The sequence below is a fragment of the Amblyraja radiata genome, chromosome 21 (genome assembly GCF_010909765.2).
Source record: "Amblyraja radiata isolate CabotCenter1 chromosome 21, sAmbRad1.1.pri, whole genome shotgun sequence".
NCBI classification, from domain to species: Eukaryota; Metazoa; Chordata; class Chondrichthyes; order Rajiformes; family Rajidae; genus Amblyraja; species Amblyraja radiata.
In genome coordinates, this window is record NC_045976.1 from 2,662,009 (window position 1) to 2,688,698 (window position 26,690).

The 26,690-nt window shown below is 45.3% G+C and overlaps 1 protein-coding gene across 1 annotated transcript in view; it reads right to left on the minus strand.

Annotated features, from left to right (window-relative positions):
* cfap54 (cilia and flagella associated protein 54) overlaps positions 1-26,690 on the minus strand; it is a 343,797-nt gene that overhangs the window by 301,323 nt on the left and 15,784 nt on the right. Inside the window, exons 6-11 of the mRNA XM_033039312.1 lie at positions 19,896-19,988; positions 19,538-19,723; positions 18,471-18,613; positions 14,136-14,283; positions 9,857-10,012; positions 6,230-6,349 (exon numbers count right to left, since the gene is read on the minus strand). Of these exons, the coding sequence (XP_032895203.1) occupies positions 6,230-6,349; positions 9,857-10,012; positions 14,136-14,283; positions 18,471-18,613; positions 19,538-19,723; positions 19,896-19,988 (846 nt within the window). The remainder of the gene's footprint in view (positions 1-6,229; positions 6,350-9,856; positions 10,013-14,135; positions 14,284-18,470; positions 18,614-19,537; positions 19,724-19,895; positions 19,989-26,690) is intronic.

Consider the following 26,690-nt stretch of genomic DNA (forward strand, 5'->3'; position numbering starts at 1 on the left):
ATTCACTGTGATGGATGTTTGTGTAAATTGTGTTGCGTCTTGGTTCTTCTTCTTGTTTGTATGACTGCAGAAAACAAATTTTGTTTGAACCTCTGGGTTCAAATGACAACAAATAAATTGTGTTGTATTGTATTGACTGTAAACTCCTATCTCACCAGGGACTAACTTACTGTACCAATTTAATATTGTGTTGTGCCTTTTTTAAATTGCTGGGGGGGTTTTTTCTCACAAATATCTAATTACAGATTCTGTTCTATTCTATTCTGTTTTTTTTGCACAATCCGCAAGTAGTGCCACTTTTCATTTCACTGCACATCTCGTATGCAGAGAATTCCACAGACTCACAACTCTGTGAGAAAAAGTGTTTCCTCATCTCCGTCTAATTGGCTTACCCCTTATTCTTAAACTGTGGCCCCTGGTTCTGGACTCCCTCAACATCGGGAACATGTTTCCTGCCTCTAGCGTGTCCAAACCCTTAATAATCTTATATGTTTCAATAAGATATCCTCTCATCCTTCTAAACTCGAGTGCACAAGCCCAGCCGCTCCATTCTCTCAGCATATGACAGTCCCGCCATCCCGGGAATTAACCTTGTAAACCTACGCTGCACTCCCTCAATAGCAAGAATGTCCTTCCTCAAATTAGGGGACCAAAACTGCACACAATATTCCAGGTGTGGTCGCACTAGGGCTCTGTACAACTGCAGAAGGACCTCTTTACTCCGATACTCGACTCCTCTTGTTATAAAGGCCAACATGTCAGTCGCTTTCTTCACTGCCTACTGTACCTGCATGCTTACTTTCATGGACTGATGAACAACGACCCCCAGATCCCGTTGTACTTCTCCCTTTCCCAACTTGACGCCATTTAGATGGTAATCCGCCTTCCTGTTTTTGCTACCAAAGTGGGTAACCTCACATGTATTCACATTAAACTTCATCTGCCATGCATCTGCCCACTCCCCCAACCTGTCCAAGTCACCCTGCATTCTCATAGCATCCTCCTCACAGTTCACACTGCCACCCAGCTTTGTGTCATCTGCAAATTTCTAATGTTACTTTGAATCCCTTCATCGAAATCATTGATGTATATTGTAAATAGCTGCGGTCCCAGCACTGAGTCCACTATACGGAGGTATATAAGTGAGGGAAATAGGTCGGGTGAATGTACAGACTCTTTTTTCTCAGGGTAGGAGAACCAAGAATTAGAGCGAATAGGGTTAAGGAGAGAGAGGAGGGATAGGAATCCCATAGGACAATGTTTTCATAAATAGGGTGGTGTGTATATGGCACAAGCTGCCATATGAAATAGAACATAGAAATATAGAAAAATAGGTGCAAGAGTAGGCCATTAGGCCCTTCGAGCCAGCACCGCCATTCAATATGATCATGGCTGATCATCTAAAATCAGTACCCCATTTTCCGCATATCCCTTGATTCCTTTAGCTCCAAGAGCTATATCTCTCTCTCTCTTGAAAACATCCAATGAATCGGCCTCCACTGCCTTCTGTGGCGGAGAATTCCACAGATTCAGAATCTAGGTGAATGTTTTTTTCCTCATCTCAGTCCTAAATGGCCTACCCCTTATTCTTAAATTGTGACCCCTGGTTCTGGACTACCCCAACATCGCAAACATTTTTCCTGCATCTAGCCTGTCCAATCCTTTAAGAATTTTATATGTTTCTATCAGATACCCTCTCATCCTTCTAAATTCCAGTGAATACAAGCGCAGTTGACCCATTCTTTCATCATATGTCTGTCCTGCCATCCTGGGAATTAACGTAGTGAACCTACGTTGCACTCCGTCAATAGCCTTCCTCAAATTAGGAGACCAAAATTGCACTTAATACTCCAGGTGCGGTCTCACCAGTCCCTGTACAACTTGCACCTAAACTCAAATCCTCTCGTAATGAAGGCCAACATACCATCAGCTTTCATTACTGCTTGCTGTACCTGCAAATAGTTGAGGCAGGTACGATTAAAACATTAAAAATACATTTGGATGGGAGCCATCTTGGTGAACGGCTGCTAGCAGCAGCCGTCCGTCTTAAATTCGTTTTTTTTTTAGTTTTTAGTGAGTCCTGTTTTTTTGTTTGTAGGGGATATGGTCTTTTAATGTGGGGGGGTAGGTGTTACTTTATTTATAGGTCCCTACCTGGTCGGTGTGGCAGCCTTTTTTCCGGGCTGCCCGTCGACCCGTCGTCGTGGCCTACCAGCGGGCTTGGAGCGCCGTTTCTTGGTGGGAACCACCCAGCACCTCGGCCTGCGTGGCGGCACTGCATTGGAGCGCTGGAGCGGAGCGGAGCGGGCGATGCCTTGCCTGGGTCGCCGCGCTGGAGCTCTGGCGAGCTGGACCGCCGTAAGCAACATCTCCGGGCTGCGGGTTTGCGGAGCGGAGAGGCGGCGTGCGGAGAGACGGCGTGCGTAGAGGCGGCAAGGCGGCAGTGAGGAGAGCGGGCGCCGACTTTTTCATCTGGAGCCTAGGAGCGCCAAACCGGCGCGGCCTTGTCGGCTTCGGCAGCCGCGGGCTCCAACCAAGAAGCGGCCGTTCCAAGTGGCCCAGCCGCCGAAAGGACTCTCCCGACGCCGGGGCAAGACCACCCGGTGAGAACGGCCAGGGACATCGGGCCTCCGTAGAGGCAACTGCGGTGGCCCCAATAGGCCTGACTTTGGGGTGAACATGGGGTGGGGACTGGACATTGTGCCTTCCTCCACAGTGCTATCCACTGTGGGGGAATGATTTTTTTTGTCTAACTGTAGTCTTGTAGGTCTGTGTCCAAGATGGCTGCCGTGAAGAGAGAGTGGACGCTGGCACGATTTGGTTGCCGCTGCTCTCTCTTCACACTGTGTTTTTGATTTTCTGTTTTTGGATTGAATTCTGTTTTTAATTTGTGTCATTGTGATGTCTTTAATTACTTGTTTTACTCCGATTATATGTTTTTAATACGATTACTATGTAAGGTGTCCTTGAGATTTTGTATGAAAGGCGCCCATTAAATAAAATTTATTATTATTATTATTATATGGATAGGAAAGGGTTTGGGCGATATGAAACGTGGGCAAATGGGACTAGCTTAGATGGGGCATCTTGATCAGTGGTTGAGAAGGGACAAAGGGTCTGTTTTCATCCATACGACCCTATACCGTTAACACTGCTCAACCTCTGCCTTAAATATATTAAAAAAACATGTTTCCACCGCCCCTTGAGGAAGAGAGTTCAACATTTAAGAGTCGCTAAAATAATATTTCACCTCATGTCTCTCTTAAATAGATCACCCTTTATTTTTAAACAATGATGGTCTCAAGATCTAGATTTTCCAACAGGATGAGATATCCTCACCAGATCCAGTTTACACTTCATGCTGCCTCGGCAAGGCCACCAGTATAATCAAGGACGAGTCTCATCCTGGTCATTCCCGCATCTTCCCTATCCCATTGGGCAAGAGGTACACACGTGTGAAAGCACATACCTCCTGATTCAGGGACAGTTTCTTTCCAACTGTTATCAGGCAACTGAACCATCCTTTCAACGAGAGCGGTCCTGAGCTGCCACCTCAATGGAGCCCCTCTGACTATCTGTGATCTGGCTTTACTGGACTACCTTGCACTAATTGGCACTCTCTTTATCCTGTATCTGTACACTATGGATGGCTCGATGGTAATCATGTAATCTTTCTGCTGACTGGTTAGCACACAACCATATAACCATATAACAATTACAGCACGGAAACAGGCCATCTCGACCCTTCTAGTCCGTGCCGAACACATAATCTCCCCTAGTCCCATATACCTGCGCTCAGACCATAACCCTCCATTCCTTTCCCATCCATATAACTATCCAATTTATTTTTAAATGATAAAAACTAACCTGCCTCCACCACCTTCACTGGAAGCTCATTCCACACAGCTACCACTATCTGAGTAAAGAAGTTCCCCCTCATGTTACCCCTAAACTTCAGTCCCTTAATTCTCAAGTCATGTCCCCTTGTTTGAATCAACAAAAAGCTTTACACTGTACCTCGATACACATAACAGTAAACTTAACTAAACCTATCAGGGCCCTGCGGTACCTTGTCACTGCTCATTCTTATCACGTCATTACTTTTATCATTATCATCATCAAGTCACTGCTCATTCTTCTGAACTCTAGCAGACAGCAGCCATCTAGTCCAACATTTCCTCCAAAGATAACTAGCCCATTACATGAATGAGTCCAGTAACTTCAGGCTGTACAATGTCACAGTTCAGCAACAGAGAACCAGGTTAAATCCTGGTCTTGGATGCTATCTGTGAGGAGTTGCATATTTTCCCAGTGACCATAAAGGTTTCCTTCACATGCGCCCACAACTCAAAGATGTGTAGGTCGGTAGATTAATTGGCCACCATAAATTGTCAAGTGTGACGATGAATTACAGAAGGGTTTTGTTGAGAATATGGAGACTCTAATTGCTTTAAATGCATTAACATCCACCCATGAGGAGGCAAATACTACACAAAGCACACTTGTTGTACAGGGCATTGGTAAGGCCACATTTGGAGTATTGTGTTCAGTTCTGGTCACCCTGTATAGGAAAGATGTTATTAAGCTGGAAAGGATAAAGAGAATGTTACCATGACTTGAGGGCCTGAGCTAGAGAGAGAGGTTAGGCAGGTTAAGACTTTATTGCAGGGAGCACAGGAGGATGAAGGTTGATCTTATTGAGGTGACAAGATCATGAGGGAATTAAATAGTGTAGGTGCGGAGTTTTTTTACCCAGAGTAGCGGAATCAAGAACCTGAGGACGTAGGTTTAAGATGAGGAGGGAATGATTTAATAGGAATCTGAGATATAGATTTTTTCACACAAAGGTGGGTGGGTATATAGAATGAGAAGGTAGTTGCTAGATGAGGTAGTTGAGGCAGGTATTATCACAACATTTAAAAGACATGGATAGGAAAGATTTAGAAGGAGATAGGGCAAACACAGGCAGGTGGAACTATTGTAGATGGGACATATTGGTCGGTGTGGAGGGCCTGATTCCACGTTGTATGACTCAATGACAAGAGGGGAACTTGCCAATGCCCCATTTTACAGAAGCATAACTTCCTTTCTTTGCATTCAATTTCCCCCAAATTATATAATAATGTTCTGTTAGCTTTCTTAATTACGTTCTACCTGTATGTTTGCTTGATGGGAATCTTGCACCAGGATATTCCCTGTAGCTCAGAACTTCACTATCTATCATCGTACAGATAAAATGCTTCTTCTTATCTTTTCTTTTGACAAAATGACCAATCTCTAAGTTCCCCATATTATTCTCATTCACCCCTAGCTCTTTCCCTACATATTTTACCTGTATCACAATATCTATATACTTTGAGTCCAAATATGCAAATACATGAAGAATTTTATAGAGGATGTGAGTGACTTAAATGAAGGGGAGAAGCAAGCGACTTGGTGCCCTTCTCCATTCCTGTCATTACACCTGATGAGCATACTGACCATCAATGCAAAGTAACTATTAAAGCAGAATACAGGTTGTCATAAATTGCAGCAGCATCTTAATTGATAGGGCAGTTTGGTTGAGGAATGGTTGATGGAATTGATTACAGAGAAATGTGAGGTTTTGCATTGTAGACAAAAGGAAGTTGGGAGGTCATGTTGCAGTTGTACAAGACATTGGTGAGGCCACATTTAGAGTATTGTGTTCAGTTCTGGGCACCATGTTATAGGAAAGGTGTTGTCAAGCTGGAGAGGGTGCAGAGATAATTTACGAGGATGTTGGCAGGATTAGAGGGCATGGCTAGAGGGAGAGGTTGAGCAGGCTAGGATTCTATTCCTTGGAGCGTAGGAGGATGAAGAGTGATCTTATAGAAGTGTACAAATTCATGAGAGGAATAGATCAGGTAGACACACACAATCTCATGCTCAGAGTGGGCACAGGTTTAAGGTTAGGGGGCAAAAGATTTTATAGGAACCTGAAGTATAACCTTTTCACGCAAAGGATGGTGGGTGTATAGAATAAGCTGCCAGAGGAGGGAGGTGAGGCAGGTAATATCTCAACATTTTAGAAACATTTAGACAGGTATATATTGATATGACAGGTTTAGAGGGACACGGGCCCAAGGCAAGTAGATGGGACTAGTGTAGCTGGAACATGTTGACTGGTGTGAGCAAGTTGGGCCGAAGAGCCTATTTCCACACCATAAGACACTATGACTGAACTTATGGTAAAATATAAATACTGTACCTTTGCCAAGTAATACGTGATGCAACCAATCATATGCTGCACACTTTCAGTGACTGCAGATGTTTTTTTCTGCTTGAGAACAGCAACCTCTTGCAGGACACAGAGGCATTTGATGAGAATCTGTCAGACAATTTTTAAATGTGGTCATTCCATTTTGTACCATTGCTGGGGAATTCTATCAACCACTGGAACTATACATGACTTAGTCTGAGTAAATCAAGAGTACATTGTAGAATGGTGAGAGAGGAGACACTGGGGAGGGAGAGAGGGGACAGGGAGAGAGGCGAGGGGGAGGGGAGAGAGGGAGAGGGGGGAAGGTAGGGACAGGGGAGGGGGAGGGAGAGAGGGGAGAGACACATATGTTTTGACTCGTATGCAGTCAAGACACAGGAGGGAGAGGGAGAGGGAGAGGGAGAGGGAGAGGGAGAGGGAGAGGGAGAGGGAGAGGGAGAGGGAGAGGGAGAGGGAGAGGGAGAGGGAGAGGGAGAGGGAGAGGGAGAGGGAGAGGGAGAGAGGGAGAGAGGGAGAGAGGGAGAGAGGGAGAGAGGGAGAGAGGGGGAGAGAGAGAGAGAGGGAGAGAGGGAGAGAGGGAGGAAGAGAGGGGGAGGGAGGGATAGAGAGGTAGAGAGAGGGAGGGAGAGGGAGGGAGAGGGATGGAGAGGGAGAGTGAGGGAGGGAGGTGGGGAGAGGGGGACAGAGGGAGAGAGGGAGAGGGAGAGAGGGAGAGAGGGAGAGAGGGAGAGAGGGAGAGAGGGAGGTGAGAGAGGGGGAGGGAGATAGGGAGGGGTGATTGAGAGGGAGAGGGAGGGGGAGAGGAGGGAGAGAGACAGAGAGGGAGGGGGACAGGGAGGGAGGGGGACAGGGAGGGAGGGGGACAGGGAGGGAGGGGGACAGAGAGGGAGGGGGACAGAGAGGGAGGGGGACAGAGAGGGAGGGGGACAGAGAGGGAGGGGGACAGAGAGGGAGGGGGACAGAGAGGGAGGGGGACAGAGAGGGAGGGGGACAGAGAGGGAGGGGGACAGAGAGGAAGGGAGAGAGAGGGTGGGAGCGGATGGGGAGGGGGGTGAGGATGAAGGGGGAGGGAGTGGAGGGGGTATAGTTGGGGGGAGTGGGGGTGTGGGTAAGGAAGGAGGTGGGAGAGGTGGAGATGGGGAGAGAAAGGGAGGAGGGAAAGGGGAGGGGGAGGGGAGGGGAGGGGGGGGAAGAGAGGGAGGGGGAAGAGATGGAGGGGAAAGAGAGGGAGGGGAGAGTGAGGGAAGGGGAGTGAGAGAGAGGGGGAGTGAGATAGCGGGGGGTGAGAGGAAGGGGGAGAGTGGGATTGCAGGGGGGGAGGGGAGAGGAGGCGGGGGAGATGGTGAGTGGGGGGGAAGAGGGGAGGGGGAGAGAAGGTGGAGGGGAGGAGGTGGGAGATGGGAGAGGAGAAATGGGGGAGTGGGGAAGGAGAGGAAGGGGAGAGGGAAGAGGGGGTAGGGGAGAGGAGGGGTAGGAGAGGGGGAGAGGAGGGGTAGGAGATAGGGGGGAGAGGAGGGTAAGGGGGGGAGAGGGGAGGGGGTGAGAGGAGGGGGGGGGTGAGAGATTAAGGGAAAGGATGAGAGAGCAGAGGGTGGAGCATAGGAGGAGGGGAGGGGGAGGGGGAGGTGAGAGGGTGAGGAGGGGAGGGGTGAGCAGGAAGAGGGGGAGGGGCAGAGGAGGGGGAAGAGGGGGAGAGAGAGGAGAGGAGTGGGGGAGAGGGTAGGGGAGAGGAGAGGGGAGAGTGGAGGGGAGAGTGGAGGGGAGAGTGGAGGGGAGAGGGAGTGGAAGAGGGAAAGGGGAGGGGGGAAGAGAGGGAGGGGGAGAGGTAGGGAGGTCAAGAGAGAGGGAGGTCAAGAGAGGGGGAGACGGAGAGAGAGGGAGGTCGAGAGAGAGGGAGGGGGAGAGGGAATGGAGGGGATGGGGAGGGGAGGGAGGGGAGGAGGGGGTGGAGGGGAGGAGGGGGTGGGGGGGAAGAGGGGGATGGTGAGAGGAGGTGGAGGGGGAGAGGAGGTGGAGGGGGGGGAGAAGGGAAGGGAGAGGAGGGGGAGAGGGGTGGAGGGGGGAGGGAGAGAGCAGAGGGGGAATGAGGCGGGCAGAGGAGGGGGAAGGGAGGGGGAGGTGAGAGGGGGACGAGGGGAGAGGGGGGATGAGAGGGATGAGGGGTGCTGAGGAGGGGGAAGAGAGGGGGGAGAGAGAGGAGAGGGGAAAGGAGGGGGGAGGGGAGGGGAGAGGGGAGGGACGGGGAGAGGGGAGAGAGGTGAGGGGAGGGTGGAGGGCAGAGGGGAGGAGAGAGGGGAGGGGAGAGGGCAGGGGAGGGGGAAGGGGAGGGGAAAGGGGAGGGGAAAGGGGAGGGGAAAGGGGAGGGGAAAGGGGGGGAAATGGGAGGGGAAAGGGGAGGGGAAAGGGGAGGGGAAAGGGGAGGGGGAGGGGAGGGGAGAGGGGAGGGGAGAGGGGAAAGGAGGGGAGGGGGAGGGAAGAGAGGGGGAGGGAAGAGAGGGGCAGAGGGGAGGGGAGAGGGGATGGGGAGAGGGTAAAAAGCGGGAGAGTGGAGGAAGGGAGAGGGAGGGGAACGGAAAGAGCGAGGGGGGAGGGAGAGGGGGGGGAGGGGAGAGGGGAGGGGAGAGGTGGGGTGAGGGATGAGCGAGGCAGCATGGATAGAAGATGCAGCTAGGAGTCTGAATAGAGTCAAGACCAGCATATATAAGCTTGGAGAAGCAAGAGCAGGCTGAAATAATAGGTCTTACTTATGAATCTTATGGGAGTAGCAGTGGGATCTCTGAGGATGTGGAAATAACAACACTCTCTGCTGTGAAAAACAGTTATCCACTAGGAAACATTGTTTGTCCTTCCACAGAGGCTGAGTGTTCCCAGCATTCTCTGGTTTTATTACCCACAACAACATGTTTACTAAAGTTGTGCCAATAGACAGAAACGTCTCTGCTCTTTCATTCCTTGAGGCCATGTTTGACTGGACCATACCAGTTCCACTCGCCTCAAAGGTATGACAAAGGTATGAAAGTACTGAAGAAAGTACTAAAATATGTTTGAGGACTATCATGAGCAATGCTCATCAGGGAAATACTGAACAGCACATTGCCTTAAAAGAGAAAACCAAGAGGCACATTGATACGCCTGTAAAATTATTTATGGGTTGAAAAGCTACAAAAAAAAGATGATTCCATTTGTGGGAGTGAGCAGAATCCAAATAATGTTATACATAAATATCTATTCATAATTAAATATAAATATATATATATTATATAAAATAAATAAATATGTTAATATAAATATAATACATATATGATAATCATTAATAACATGAGAAATGCAGATGACATACAAGATATAGTTATGCCAAAGACCATTTTACCATTTAACCAAAAGCTAGGCAAACACAGCGAGGAGAAGGAAACAGAAATTAGACTAGTAGAAAGTGGTGGTGAAGATTCTTCCAGAGGACGAACAGCAGCAGAGACTCAATGTGAAAAATGTCCTGTTTCTGTACGGTATATTCTATATTGTTATCACTTCTACTGACTTTTTATAGCCACGTAATTTGTACATCAGGTAACTAACAAAGAAACAGGCTCTGCCATTGTTCTCATGCATTCTGACCTGCACAACTGGAGCTGAAGGAATCCTGTGAAAGATCATGGGTGCCAGAAGTCCATAGCACTGGGCAACTGCTTGCAGTGCTTGATTGCTGTCATTGAGCCAGCTAGCAAGATCAATAGCCACCATCACCTTTGCACACTTAGCCAGTCTACTGAGCTGTGTATTAAAAAAGTGTATTAATTAATGGAGCATTGGACATTGAACACAAATGTGCTTCAAATAAATATACTACGACAAATTCTACTCCAGATAAAATTAATGATTTCACCTGGTTTGCTTAATTTTTTTAGTTTAGTTTACAGATAAGGCGCAGAAATGGGCCCTTCAGCCCACTGAGTCCGCACTGACCAACAATCCCCGCACACTAACACTATCCTAACCACACTCGGGACCATTTATAATTATACCAAGCCAATTAACCTACAAATCTGTACATCTTTGGAGTGTGGGAGGAAACCGGAGCACCCACAGACAACCCATGCAGGTCACGAGGAGAACGCACAAACTCCATACAGACAGCACCTGTAGTCAGGATGGAACCTGGGTTTCTGGTGCTCTAAGGCAACAACTCTACCACAATTATTATATATTCTGATCGTACGAAAGGAGGAATGGAATTTGTGGGATAAGGATTGCAAAGTTATCAGTATGCATTCATTACTAGAGCCAGGATGTTTAGGTGCTAAAAAACTATGAAATAGGCAGGCAAAAAGGCATAATAAAATTACAAAAAAGGCACGACAGAGGCCTTTATTGACAAAAAGGCATTAAAACGCATGTATTTCCACTAGCAAAATATGGGTAAAAATGCTAAATTAAATGTCCAAAGTTGCCTGGTTACACATAATTACTAGCATTTTTTTCAAATTATCTGGTGTTAAACTATGCCGTCTGTCAGGCAGAATATGCTTCAGTTGTGAAAAACTTCTTTCTACCTCAGCTGAGGTCACAGGTGCATACCCGAAACAAGCTACCGACTATATTCATGTCGATATCTTGTGCATTACAACTACCTTTGAGAACTTTAGGTATATTTTGTATTTCTTCAAGATCTTTGTTTGTTAAAATTACTCTCTCATATTTTCCTTGTAGGTCTTTACCTACATCGCCAGGAATTTTACGGATATTTGTTGAAAACCTGCAAGTTATTCACTAGTGTTTCGTCACATTTCTCAAGGGAAATGATAGCTTGTGGGAAGTTTGAAAAATTGGAAGCAATAAACACAAGATCGTGGTGGAGGGCCAAACGGGCTGAGGAGGTAGCAGATTCTTGGGTGCCATTTCCTTGAGCAACTGCACACGTGACGGTGCTTGGAGGAAGATTTTCTTGACATTGGAAACTAGCCGATCGACATTTGGAAACAAGCTACGTATGGCTTGACAATTCTATGAAGTCCTTGAGCTAAGCATGTCAAATGCAACATTTTGGGGAATAAAACTTTAAGAGCACGAGCAGCTTTTTTCATGAACGGATCTGCATCAGTCACAAACAGAAGAACATTCTCGTGTTTTATACCTTCTGGCCAAAGAACAGCAAGTGAACATGTATACATCTGAGCAATAGTTGAGCTGTTTGGCTTCTCCAATACTTCCGCTGTCAACAAATACTCCTTTGATGGTTGACCTGCCTCCAGTGTACCAATTGGCAACATATCTCCCTACAGCATCGGTTGTCTCGTCTATTGAGATCCATATTTTGCTGCATGCAACTTCATCGCTAATTTTCTGCACAACAATGTTGAAGTTGCTGTCAACATAATTTTTCCGTAATGATGACTCGCTTGGTATATATTCTCTAAATAAACCTCTGAGAGATTTGTTTTCCAATTTCCACAGTGGAATTCCAGCATCAATGAATGCCTTGCACAGATCTGGCGCCGTCCTGTAGGGGGTATGGCTGCCTAGCCTGCAGCTGTCTGTTTTTTTTCATCTCTTTTTCTTATTTTTAGTTAGTTTAGTGTTTTGTTTTGAGGAGTTCTAGCTTTTTTATGTGTGGGGGAGGGGGGGGGGGGAGGGGGAAACTAATTTTCAGGGTCCCTACCTGGTCGGAGATGCAGCTTTTCTCCGGGCTGCAGCTTCGACCCGTCCCCGCGGCCTACCAGTGGGCCTGGAGCGGCGTCTCCTGAGGGGACCGCCAGGAGCTTCGGCATAGGCGGCGGCGGCGGCACCGGCGGCGGCACCGACTCAGCAGCAGTGGCGGCGGCACCGGCTCAGAGGCGGCGGCACCGGCTCAGCAGCGGTGGCGGCACCGGCGGCAGCGGTACCGGCTCGGCATCGGCGGCGGCGGAGCTGCGGGTCGGAGGACGGCGGTGCAGCGCTGGAGCGCCATTGCGGGTCTGGCGGTGACTTCGCTGAAACTCCGGTAACTGGAGCTGGGTCCGTTGCGGAGCTGCGGGTCTGTGGAGCGGCTGCGGGCGGCGGCGCTGAACTTTCCATCGGGAGCCTGGGATCTCTTGTTGAGATCGCCAGTTGAGCTCCATTCGGCGCGGCCCTGTCGGCTCCGGAAGCCACGGTCTCGAGTAAGGAGGCCCGACTATGGGTGGACATGGGGATGGGACTGGACTTTGTGCCTTTCCCCACAATGGGAACCATTGTGGGGGGATGTTTTGATGTTGAAACTATCTATTACTGTCATGTTGTATTCTTTTTTTATGTGCTGCATGGCAAAAAGAATTTCACTACACCTAAAGGTGTATGTGACCAAATAAAATTTGAACTTGAAATTTGAACTTGAACTCAGATTTGTGACTGGAGCCAGTCGTAAATGTAGTGAGGAGACAAGCTTGAGTATTTTGCTTGTGTAGTCCCAGCGGTATCAACACAGACTTCTTTAATCTTAGATAGCCCCTATGTTCTCCCTCCTCCCCCTCACCCTTCCCAGCTCTCCTTCTTTCCTACTGTCTCCGCCTCTTCCTTTCTTTTTCCCACCTGCCCCACATCAGTCTGAAGAAGGGTCTCGACCCGAAACGTTGCCTATTCTTTCTCTCCATTGATGCTGCCTCACCCGCTGAGTTTCTCCAACATTTTTTGTCTACCTTTGATTTTTCCAGCATCTGCAGTTCTTTCTTAAATAGATCTTAGAGAAGGCTGAACTAATGGGCAAGGGCACGAACAAATGAACAACCAACGGTATAGCCCCCAGTTTTGCCCCAGTGGTGGAAATTTTCTTGTAAGTTATACTATGTTAACATAGGAAATAAAGGATCTAATCTAATCTATCTAATCTAATTAATATTAAGGTGTTAACATAGAAAACGTCATTGTAATCATGGTACAACTAGAGAAAATAGCACAACCTTTTAGCAAAACGACAAAAAAGGTTGATTTAGGCACTCGATCAGGAAAAAGGCATTAATCTTGCAAGGCAGAAATCATCAAAAAAAGGCACGAAAAGGCACGAAAAGGCACATGGCATTTATGACAAAATCCTGGCTCTACTTATTACACAGTGCAGCAAACAGCAAATGAGATTTTCATGCATACACTTTTTTTTAAACTGCAGATTTTTGAGAAGCAAAAACCGCATATGTGCATGTGAACATTGAAAATCAAAAACTGCTGAGCAGCAAATTACCTTTCATTCACACCACAGAATTCTGTGCCAGTTCCAATGGAATGTGCACAGCACAGTTTTGAGAACTTGAGAATCTTAGTTTACCATTTACTGGGCGGCATAGTGGCACAGGTGATATAGCCACTGCCTCAGAGTGCAAGAGACCCAGGTTCAATCCTGACCTCGGGTGCTGTCTGTGTGAAGTTTGCATGGTTTCCCTGTGACAGTGTTTATTTCTTCCGGGTCCTCCAGATTCCTCCCACATCTCAAAGATGTGCTGGTTTATAAGTTAACTGGCCTCTGTAAATTGCTCTGAGTATGTAGGGAGTGGATGAGAAAGTGGAATGACATGGAACTAGTATGAACAGGTGGTGTGGACTCGGTAGGCCAAAAGCCTGCTTTCATGCTGTATCTCTAAAACTAAAAACTAAAATTAAATATCATTGTGTCGTTGGTACAAATATTGTTTTTGATCTAATCAAGCTACAATATACAATGTAATACATAAAGCTCTGTAAGATCAATATCAAACTGGCGGACATCATCAACACCATTCCTTTCACAACTATTCTAATTTTCCTCATCTAAAGAAAATCAGCCAGTCAATATTACTTAACTGAAACTAAATTAGCAATAAAATATTATTTCATATTTTGAGTTTTGCACCTATAACACACATACATAATGTACAATCGATACTGTCCTCAATTTTACTTTAGAACATACTTGTCCTTTGTAGAGTGGTCCATTATCGCAGACTGAGTCACAGAAAGCTGCATCTTCCTTGCAATTAATATCAGAATCAATGAAGATATTGCACAGAAAGCCTCGGAGAAGAATGGGGGATGCCAGAGATACAGCAACATTGTCTAATCTATAAACCAACAAACACGGGCATGGTTATTGTGATAGCAAGCAATTAAGAACTTCCACATTTTCATCCAAAATAATGTTTAGACAATAGATAATAGACAATAGGTGCCAGGAGTAGGCTATCCGGCCCTTCGAGCCATTCACTGTGATCATGGCTGATCATCCACAATCACTACCCAGTTCCTGCCTTATCCCCATATCCCCTGACTCCGCTATCTTTATGAGCTCTATCTAACTCTCTCTTGAACGCATCCGGAGAATTGGCCTCCACTGCCTCTGAGGCAGAGAATTCCACAGATGCACAACTCTCTGGGTGAAAAAGTTTTTCCTCATCTCCATTCTTCTGGACTCCCCCAACATCTGGGACATGTTTCCTGCTTCTAGCGTGTCCAATCCATTAATAATCATATGTTTCAATAAGATCGCCTCTCATCCTTCTAAATTCCAGTGTATACAAGCCCAGTCACTCCATTCTTTCAACATATGACAGCCCCGCCATCCCAGGAATAAACCTCATGAACGTACTCTGCATTCCCTCAATAGCAAGAATGTCTTTCCTCAAATTTGGAGACCAAAACTGCACACAATACTCCAGGTGTGGTCTCACCAGGGCCCTGTACAACTGTAGAAGGATCTCTTCTGTAGAAGGACCTGTAGAAGTTACTGTGAGAAACTTCAACAAATTTGCAATACAAATGAACATGCAGGTAGTAGGAGCAGAAGTAGGTAACTTGCTCCCTCATGCCTGCTTCAATAGAGTCCTGAAACCTTAGAGACACAGTGGGGATACAGGCCCTTCGGCCAAAAGAGACAGCAGCATAATGAAGGATGAGTCGTACCCTGGCCACTCCCTCTTATCCCCTGTCCCATCAGGTAAAAAGTATAGAAGTGTGAAAATGCACACCTCCAGTATCAGGGACTTTCTTCCCAGCTGTTATTAGGCAACTGATTCATACTATCATAACCAAAGAGCAGTGCTCAACTACTATCTACCTCATTGGTGACGCGCGGCCTATCCTTGATCGGACTTTGTTGGCTTTATCATGCACTAAACGTTATTCCCTTATCATGTATCAGGCAACTGATTCATACTATCATAAGGCTCTGCAAAAGGCTCGATTGTAATCATGTATTGTCTTTCCGCTGACTGGATATCATGCAACATAAGCTTTTCACTATACCTCGGTACACGTGACAATAAACCTAACTGGAACTGAACTGGTTGGTAAATTTGCAGATTATACCAAAATTGGCAATATTGAGGATAGTGAAGAAGGTTGACTAAGATTACGACAGGATCGTGTTCAACTGGGGAAGTGGAACAAGGAATTTAAATTGGACGGGTGCATTGGGTTGCAGTTGGACAGGACTTGCACATTAAGTGGTCGGACTGGAGAGTGTTGTCCAACATTAGCATACAGGTAAATTGTTCCCTGGAGAATGTTGTCAAATAGAAAGACCTAGGGGTAGTACATGGAAAGTGGCACAGGCATAGACGGGGTGGTGAAGGCAGCATTTGGAATCCTTTGACTTCATCACAGGGCAATGAGTAGAGGATTTGAGGTGTATACATATAATTTATACTTATAAGGTTTACACTTTATAATTATTTGATGAGACCGTATTTGGACTTTAGTGTGCATTTCCGGATCTGCTCTAGTAAGAATGTAATTATTAGAAAGGGTGCAGAGAAGATTCACCAGGATGTTCCTGGGACTAGAGGGCTTGAGTTAAAAGGAGAGGCTGGATAGGCTGGGATGTTTTTCCTGGAACAGAGGAGGACCTTAAAGAGGAAAATAAATCATGATGAGCATAGATATGGTGAATGATCACAGTGTAGATACTGATCACCTTCAACTACAAAACCACCGACTCCCATGGCTATCTGGACTACATTTCTTCACACCCTGCTTCCTGTAAGGACTCTATCCCCTATTCCTAATTCCTCAATCTACGCCACAGGATGAGGTGTTCCAACCTAGGGCAGCAGAAATGTCCTCATTCTTTAGGGAACAGGGGTTCCCCTCCTCGACTATAGGTAAGGCTCTCACCAGGGTCTCTTCTATACCCCATAGCTCTGCTATCACTCCCCATCCCCCCACTCGTAACAAGGGCAGGGCCCCCCTTGTCCTCACCTTCCACCCTACCAGCAGTCACATACAACAGATAATCCTCCGACATTTTCGCCACCTCCAACGGGATCATACCACTGGCCACATCTTTCCATTTCCTCCCTTTTCGGTTTTCCACAGAGACCGCTCCCTCCGTAACTCCCTGGTCAATTCGTCCCTTCCCACCCAAACCACCTCCTCCCCTGGTACTTTCCCTTGCAACCGCAGGAAATGTTACACTTGTCGCTTTACTTCCCCCCTTGACTCCATCCAAGGACCTAAGCAGTATTTCCAGGTGCGAGAGGTTCACCTGAACCTCCTCCAACCTCATCTATTACATCCGCTGCTCTAGGTGTCAGCTGTTCTACATCTGTGAGGTAAAGCGTAGGCTTGGCGATCGCTTCGCCCAACACCTCCGCTCAGTTCGCAACAACCAACCTGATCTCCCGGTGGCTCAGCTGTTCAACTCCCCCTCCCATTCCGAATCCGACCTTTCTGTCCTGGGCTCCTCCATGGTCAGAGTGAGGACCACCGTAAATTGGAGGAGCAGCACCTCATATTTCGCTTGAGTAGTTTACACCCCAGCAGTATGAACATTGACTTCTCCAATTTCAGGTTGTCCTTGCTTTCTCCCTCTTTCCCTTCCCTAGCTCTCCCTCTGCCCACTGCCTCGGCCTCTTTCTTTCTTCTTCCCACCGCCCCCACCCCCACATCAGTTTGAAGAAGGGTCGCGACCCGAAACAACACCTATTCCTTCGCCCCATAGATGATGCCTCACCCGCTGAGTTTCTCCTGCATTTTTGTCTGCTTCCAGTGTTTTTCAGTGTCCAAGTCTCGAGGGCATAGGTTGATGAAGGTGAGAGGGGAATGATTGAAAGAGGGGCTGAATATTTTCACACACAATGTGGTGAGTATATGGAACAAGCTGCCAGAGGAAGCTGTTGAGTCAGATACAATTACAAACTTTAAAAGACATTTGGAGAGGTGCACAGATAGGTAACATTTTGAGGCCACTAGCATTTGATAACTTGGTCTGCTTGGATAGGTTTGGCCACAAGGCTTGCTTTATGGCTGCAAAACTCCATGACGATTAATGTAGAAAGTGGTTACTTCACCCATCGACGCTCTGCATTCCATCAGTTCAATTTCCCCATTTATTTCCCTGTAAGCTATTCTCACACAAGATCATTAACTCCCTCTCAATCCACCTACCAGTCACCCACACCAGGGGCCCATTAACTGGCCAACCTGCACATCTTTGGGGATATCAGAGGAAACTTAAGCAAATCGGGAAAAGCCATGTGGTCAAGGGGAGAACATGTAAAGTCCACGAAGACAGGATCATACCTAGGTTACAGAGGTTGTGAGACAGCAATACTAGCCACTATAGCACCACGCCATCTATAAGGAAATGTAGTTTTAATATTTACTACCTGGGTAATTTTACTAAATACTCCAATTCGAAAAGCAACTGTTCAGCATGACAACAAACAAGCTCTGAACTGCAACAGACTATCATTATTATTGTACTATATTTGTTATTTATTGAGATTGAGTATGCGTATACACACGCTGAACTTTTTTTCTTCTCTCGTTATGTACTATGTTTACATATTCTGTTGTGCTGCAGCAAACAATAATTTCATTGTCCTATCTAGGACATATGACATTAAAATACTCTTGACTTTGACTTGACTATAGTTAATTTACTAGGCAAGCTGCCATTGTATATTTAATTTTACTTATTTCCAGAGAACAGATCTTTGGAAACCACGTGGTGAAATGGTCAACAAAAGTTTATAAAATAAAATGTGTAAACATAAAATTTGCTATGAGAAAAATAAGTATCAAAAATTGTAATAAAGGAATACAGATCATTTAGATAGGAATTACAAGGAGTGATATCAGAATGTTTACACTGATATTTAGAAGTAGGTGCATTTATTTGGTTTAAAGTCTTACAGCTTTGGATGGGATAACAAAATAATGCTTCTTAACTAGGCTAATGACACTAAAATACACCTTGAATTTAATGAGATACAATAAAGAAGCAATAAAGGCATTCACAAAGTTGTACCTTTTCTGAATGATATACCATTCAGTTTTATTAGATGTATACCATGGATCTGGTCTAGGTGAAGATACGTCTGAGACAAAGTGATCCCACAGCACTGAGAAAGCAATCTTCGCCACTGGATAATGTCCCAATTGATATGCAGCCTAAATAAAATGATTGCCTGTTAGAACTTAATGTCTGTTGAGATAAAACAAAAACTCTCAAAATAGCATGATTATATTCTTATGAGTAATATAAAAATACTCCTAATTAATTGTTTGCAGCATACTTCTATCATTCTGGTGTAAATTGAGCAATGTTGGAAAGGTTTACCATATTGAGAGACACATAATTATGAGGGACACAGATCAGATACGTGGTATGAAGACTTTCCTCTTTGCAGAGTTATATAGTCATAGAGTAATATAGAATGGAAATGGGTTATTTGGTTCTAAAACTATGTGCAATAGGATTTATAGGAGGAGGATGCAGAGAATGGTTGAATCTGGAATACACTGAGTGGGGAAGGCAAGTACTCTCACAATATTTAATTGATCGCCTGAATCAGCAAGGCATACACGGCTATGGACCGAGTACAAGTAAATGGCATTCGTATAGATGGTTACTCGATGGTTTTACATGGACATGGTGGAATAAATGACCTATTTCTGTGATCAGACAATAATTTTATTCAAATATATTTTGACATCGTGCAATAGTACAAAATGATTGATAGAGATTGGCAGACCATTTTACAATTCCATCCCTGCGGAGGCCAAGTCAATGGACAGTTTGAAGGCAGAGATAGATAAATTCTTGATTAGTATGGCTATCAGGGGTTACGGGAAGAAGGCAGGAAAATTGGGCTAGGAGGGAGAGATAGATCAGCCGTGATTGAATAGCGGAGTATTGATGGGCCAAATTGCCTAATTCTGCTCTTATCACTTATAACCTTATCATCCCAAATAACTTGAATAGCAATGACATATTAGAGAGAGGGATAAAGTGAAGTGCTAACATGTTACCATTTATCTGTAACAATAATATTAAAGAAAGTCACCCACATTCTGATGAGAGAGAAGTTTTACCTGACAAAGGTAGGACCATGTGGTAAAAAGGGGAAGTGCATGAAATACTAGAATTGGCTTTGTGGTCTCTCCGATTTCTTTCCCAATGACTTTTCCATCTTTTGAGTAAGCAGCGACAGCAAAAATGTAGTTTTCATTAGATTTGAGGCCTTTAACCTCCAGTAAACACTCTTGAGAGGCTGGCACCTTTTGATAGAAGGGAAATGTATTCTGCAATATTTAACACTACATGGTTTCACACAATTTAGCAGATGAAATATAGAACATTAAAAAGGATAATTGCATGATAAAAAGGTATAAGTGGAACTTGCATGACTCTGGCAAGCATAGCATGATCACCCATGCTTTTGGTATGTACCTCTCGTCCTGTACCGTGAAGGTGTAAATCCATCAGCCTGACTTTAAAAATGGATCCTGTTGCACTTCGACCAAATATCTGATACCAGCAAACCTCAATAAAAAGAGAGAAAAAATGCTTTCTTTCAATACTTAGAAATGTAAACATATAATCGATAATTAAGTTGTGTTCCAGGCTAAAGAACTTGCCACATAGCATTGCATTGCCATAACATAACACTGGATAATAGAGTTTCACATATAGTTCAGTTTAGTTTATTGTCACGTGTACCGAGGTACTGTGAAGAGCTTTTGTTGCGTGCCAACTGGTAATCGGAAAGACAATACATCATTACAACTGAGCCATCCACAGTGAACACATACATAAGGGAACAACGTTTAGTGCAAGATAAATACAGTAAAGTCCAATCAAAGATAGTCTGAGGGTCACCAATGATGTAAGTAGTAATTCAGGACTGCTCTCTAGTTATGTAGGATGATTCAGTTCGCCATTTAGTCCACCGAGTCCATGCCGACCAGCGATCCCTATACACTATCCTTCACACATTAGAGACAATTTACAATTTTATCGAAGCCAATTAACCTACAAACCTGTGGGTTAATTGGAGTGTGAGAGGAAACCATAGTTCCCCAGGAAAATCCCCACAGGTCACGGGGAGAACGTATAAACTCTGTAGAGACAGCACCCGTATTCAGGACTGAACCTGCGTCTTTGGCACTGTAAGGCAGCAACTCTACCACTGCACCACCGTGCCGATCTTCTGATCACATTGCCTTCAGTTTAGTTTATTGTCACGTGCACTGAGGTGCAGTGAAAATAATTTGTTGCGTGCTAACCAGTCAGCACAAGAATGTGGTTGAATTGCCATTGCACAGTACACTACACCAAAGGTTCCTTCAGCAACTAGATCACATTCACATCAGCCTTCCCAAATGCCTTTTCAGTGGTTTGGGATTTTGATATAATTAGGCTGGACACTTCAGAATGTTCAATGTCCATTATGTGGGGCGGGCTGGTTTGTGTTATGGAGTGGGGGGATGTGGGGTGGGGGGGAGTGGGGTGGCAGATGTGACGTGGGCTGGTTTGCGTAATGGAGTGGGCTGCGGCCATGACTCTCTGCAGTTTCTTGTGGTCTTGGGCAGGGGAGTTGCCATACGAAGCTCTGATGAAGCCCAATAGTATGCTTTCTGTGGTGTATCTGTAGAAATATGTAAGAGTCATGGGGACATGCTGAATTTCCTTTGTTTTCTGATGATGCAGAGACATAGTTTTCTTTCTTATACATACCATCAATATGATATTTCCCAACAGTTCACTAGTAACCGGGCAGATGACATAAAAGCTTGAAAGCATGTACCATCACATTCAGGAACAGCTTCTTCCCCACAGTTCTCATTGCTCTGAACAGTCCTCCCATAAGTCAAGAATGTGCTCTCAATGTCCCTACGTACCTCATGGAGGCTCATTTACATTTCCTTTAATCTGCAAGTTCTCTGTAGCTATAAAGCTGTAACATTATATTCTGTATTCTGGTACTTTTCTCTTTGCACTGCCTGTTGTCCATGTGTAGGGCTTGATTGTATTCATGTAGAGTATAATTTGATTGGATAGAATGCAAACAGGTTTATCACTGCATCTCGGAATACGTGAAAACAATAAGCCAATATCATAATTATTGACTCAGTATCAACAAAGTAGAGAGAGTACAGAGGAGATTTACTAGAATGTTGCCTGGGTTTCAGCAACTAAGTTACAGAGAAAGGTTGAACAAGTTAGGGCTTTATTCTTTGGAGCGCAGAAGGTTAAGGGGGGACTTGATAGAGGTTTTTAAAATGATGAGAGGGATAGACAGAGTTGATGTGGAAAAGCTTTTCCCACTGAGAGTAGGGAAGATTCAAACAAGGGGACATGACTTGAGAATTAAGGGACTGAAGTTTAGGGGTAACATGAGGGGGAACTTCTTTACTCAGAGTGTGGTAGCTGTGTGGAATGAGCTTCCAGTGGAGGCAGGTTCGTTTTTATCATTTAAAAATAAATTGGATAGTTATATGGATGGGAAAGGAATGGAGGGTTATGGTCTGAGCGCAGGTATATGGGACTAGGGGAGATTATGTGTTCGGCACGGACTAGAAGGGTCGAGATGGCCTGTTTCCGTGCTGTAATTGTTATATGGTTATATGGTTATCATTTATTCAAAAGATTTGACCATTTTTTTGAGATATTCCTTTCACTCCGAAAATTATGCTGACAAGTACGCTGATCTATATATGTGTGTGTGTGTGTGTGTGTGTGTGTGTGTGTGTGTGTGTATACATACACACACACACATATGTATATATATACATATATACATACATCTATATATATATATATATATATATGTATATATATATATATATATATGTGTGTGTGTGTGTATGTATACATATATACATACATACACATATACACACACACACACACACACACACACGCATCACACGGGCGGGCTGGTCCCCCAATGCAATATTCTACCTCTCCACCAATTCCAATATTGGTGGCCATTGGGGGGGGCTTTCTGGAGTGCTAGTATGGGTTTTGTGCGCTGAAGGGACTGGTTTCCAGAGGGCCGAATGGATTCTTGGGCTGGGGCTCAGTCACACAAGCCTGTTATGCTGGCAGCTCACTCACCCATGGCTGGTGGGCTCGCAGTTGACTCGCGGCTATTCCTTGAAATCCATTTCAAGCAACGCCACTAAAGACAGCGAGTCGTGACCTCTCCCTCCCCAATCTTGCAGAGACTGAGCCATGCCCACGCATCCCTGTTTTATAGTCCATCCCCCTCCCACCGGAAGGGGCGTGGCCTTCATGGTGTGATTGACAAGAGAGGGAATCTCAACATTTTTTAAACACCAATAGCTCTTTTATTTTTCATTGATGGGAAAAATCCTCGCAACCTGATGAGCGGAGGGGGACTCTAAGATGGCCAAAAATCACAGCCGTACATGGTAGCGTTTTTTCTAAAATCAATATAAAGCGCAAACAGGAAGTGGTCAAGATTAGACATTGAATTAAATAGGCAAGGCAATTTTAATTCGGCAAGGCAACTTTAATTAGGCAAGGGAACTTTAGTTTGGCAAGGGAACTTAATTAGGCAAGGCAGCTTTAATTAGGCAGGGCAGCTTTAATTAGGCAAGGCAGCTTTAATTAGGTAAGGCAGCTTTAAATAGGCAAGGCAGTTTTAGCACTTTCAAACCAAAGGCAACACAGCTTTCGCACTTTCAAACCAAAGGCAACCCAGCTTTGACATTTTCAAACCAAAACACACTTTTGCATTTTCAAACAACATTTTCAAACCACATTAAAGGCACTGACAGGTCAGTAAAACCACTCAGTTTAGTAGACATGTGTTCAGTGTTATTCACAGCTCAGACTGAGAATTGTGACCTCTCCTTCCCCATCTTGCAGAGAACTGAGGCACCTCCACACTTCCAGGTTGTATAGTCCCTCCGGAAGGGGCATGGCCTTCAGGAGAGAGAATCTCAACATTTTTTAAGCACTAATAACTATTTTATTTTTAATCGGTGGGAAAAATCCTCTTGTCCTGCGCAGCAGAGGGGGACTCTGTGTAAGATGGCCAAAGATCACAGCCGTAAGTGGCAGCGTTTTTTCTAAAATCAATATACAGTGCAACAGGAAGTGGTCAAGATGAGACTTTTAGTAATATATATATATATATACATACACGGCCGTCATTTTTGGCCACCTCGCTTAGAGCCCCCCTCCGCCTTCCGTGACCAGAGGATTTTTCCCATCGGTGAAAAATCAGAGATTTTAAAGTTTTTTTTTAAAATTGCCATTCTCTCTGCTGCCCCTGCTGGAGGGAGGAGGAGGGACCATAAAACCAGGAAGTGGTGTGCCTCACCCAGTCTCTGCAAAATGGAGGAAGCCATCTCTCTGAGCTCTGAATAACACTGAAAACATGTCTACTCAACTGTGAGTGCCCTTAATGTGGTTTGAAAACATGGTTGGTTTGAAATAAAAAGGCACTGCCTGCAAATGGTTGTTTGGGGGGGTTTGGGTTGAAGTGAAAAGGCACTGCCTGCAAATGGTGGTTTGGAGTATTGGGTTGAAGTGAAAAGGCACTGCCTGCAAATGGTTGTTTGGGGGGTTTGGGTTGAAGTAAAAAGGCACTGCCTGCAAATGGTTGTTTATCTAAACTTGACAACTTCCTGTTTGCACTATATTGATTTTAGATAAAACGCTACCACTTATGGCTGTGATTTTTGGCCATCTTACTCAGTTGCCCTCCTCTCATCAGGTGCAGAGGATTCTTCCCATCAATGAAAAACCAAAAGTGTTTAAAAAATGTTGAGAATCTCTCTCCTGTCAATCACGCCATGAAGGCCACACCTTTTCCGGTGGGAGGGGGAGGGATTATAAAACCCGGAAGTGTGGGTGTGGCTCAGTCTCTGCATGATGGGGGAGGGAGAGGTCACGACTCTGTCTGAGCTGTGAATCCACTGAACACACTGAATGTCTACTGTGTGGTTTTATGGTGGTTTCACCCTACTTGAAATAGTATGAAACTGCATTTGAATGTGGTGGCCTTGCACGAAATGGTATGAAACTGCATTTGAATTTGGTGGCCTTGCACTATCCTTGAAATGGTATGAAACTGCACTTGAATTTTGTGGCCTTGCACCCTGCTCGAAGAGGTAAGAAACTGCACTTGAATTTGGTGGCCTTGCACCCTGCTTCAAATGGTAGGAAAATGGATTTGAATTTGGTGGCCTAGCACTCTGCTTGAAATGGAATTTCAAGGAATAGCCGTGAGTCAACTGCCAGCCCACCCGCCGTGAGTGAGCAGCCAGCACATCAGGCTTGAGGGACTGAGCTGCCACCCCAAGAATCCATTTGGCCCACAATGTTCACACTAGCCCTCTGGAGTCCAGTAGTCACTGCAACCAACAACACCCATACCAGCGCTCCAGAAAGCCCCCCCCCCCCCCCCACACTGGCCACCAATATTGGAATTGGTGGAGAAGTGGAATTATTGCGTCGGGGGACCAGCCCTCGTGTGAACATGGGACCCAACGAGTCCCACTTAATCTAGTATATACATATACATATATATATACATACTGCTCAATGTTGTGTGTCTATACACACATAGATATATATACATACATAGAGATAGAGAGAGAGAGAGAGACACACACACACACAGAAAGACACACACACACAGGCAGACACACACACAGAGAAAGACACGGACACACAGAGAGAGGGAGACACACAGAGAGGGACACACACAAGAGAGAGAGACACACACACACAGAGAGCGACAGACACACACACAGAGAGAGACAGACACACACAGAGAGAGACAGACACACAGAGACAGAGACAGACACACAGAGACAGAGACAGACACACAGAGACAGAGACAGAGACAGACACACAGAGACAGAGACAGAGACAGAGACAGACAGACACACAGACAGAGACACACAGGCAGAGACACACAGAGACAGAGAGAGACACACACAGAGACACACAGAGACAGACAACAGACAGACACAACAGAGACAGACACACAGAGACAGAAACAGACAGAGACAGACAGACAGACAGAGAGACACAGAGACACAGACAGACACACACAGACAGACACCGAGACAGAGAGAGAGACACAGAGAGAGACACAAGAGACAGACAGAGAGAGAGAGACACAGAGACAGAGACAGAGAGACACAGAGAGACAGACACAGAGAGACAGAGACACAGACAGACAGAGACACAGACACACACACACAGAGAGAGAGACAGAGAGAGACAGAGAGACAGAGAGAGAGAGAGAGACAGAGAGAGACAGAGAGAGACAGAGAGAGACACAGAGAGAGACACAGAGAGAGACACAGAGAGAGACACAGAGAGAGACACAGAGAGAGACAGAGAGAGACACAGAGAGAGACAGAGAGAGACAGAGAGAGACAGAGAGAGACAGAGAGAGACACACAGAGAGAGAGAGACACACAGAGAGACACACAGAGAGAGACAGAGAGAGAGAGACACAGAGAGACAGAGACGTAGAGAGACACAGAGACAGAGAGACAGAGACACACACAGAGCGAGAGACATAGACACACACACATAGAGAGAGAGAGAGAGGAGAGACAGAGAGACGAGAGAGACAGAGACAGAGAGAGAGAGAGAGTACAATGAGAGAGACACACAGAGAGAGACAGATAGACAGAGACAGAGAGAGAGAGAGACACAGAGATGATGAGACAGAGACAGAGAGAGAGAGACAGAGACGAGAGACAGAGAATGAGAGACGAGAGACAAGACAGAGACAGAGAGAGACAGAGAGAGACACACCACAACAGGAGAGAGAGAGAGAGCGAGAGAGACACACACACACACAGAGAGAGAGAGAAGAAGAGACAGAGAGAGAGAGATGAGACAGACAGAGACAGGAGATGAGGACATAGACATATAAGTAGATACAGAGAGAGAGATATATACATATACATATATATATACACACATACATATACACATATACATATACCCATATACATATACACATATGCATATACATATATATACATACACATACACATATACATATATACATATTAAAATGGGTTCTAAGAGTAAACCTAGCAATTATAGACCTGTTAGTTTGACTTCAGTGGTGGGCAAATTAATGGAAAAGATACTTAGAGATAATATATATAAGCATCTGGATAAACAGGGTCTGATTAGGAACAGTCAACATGGATTTGTGCCTGGAAGGTCATGTTTGAC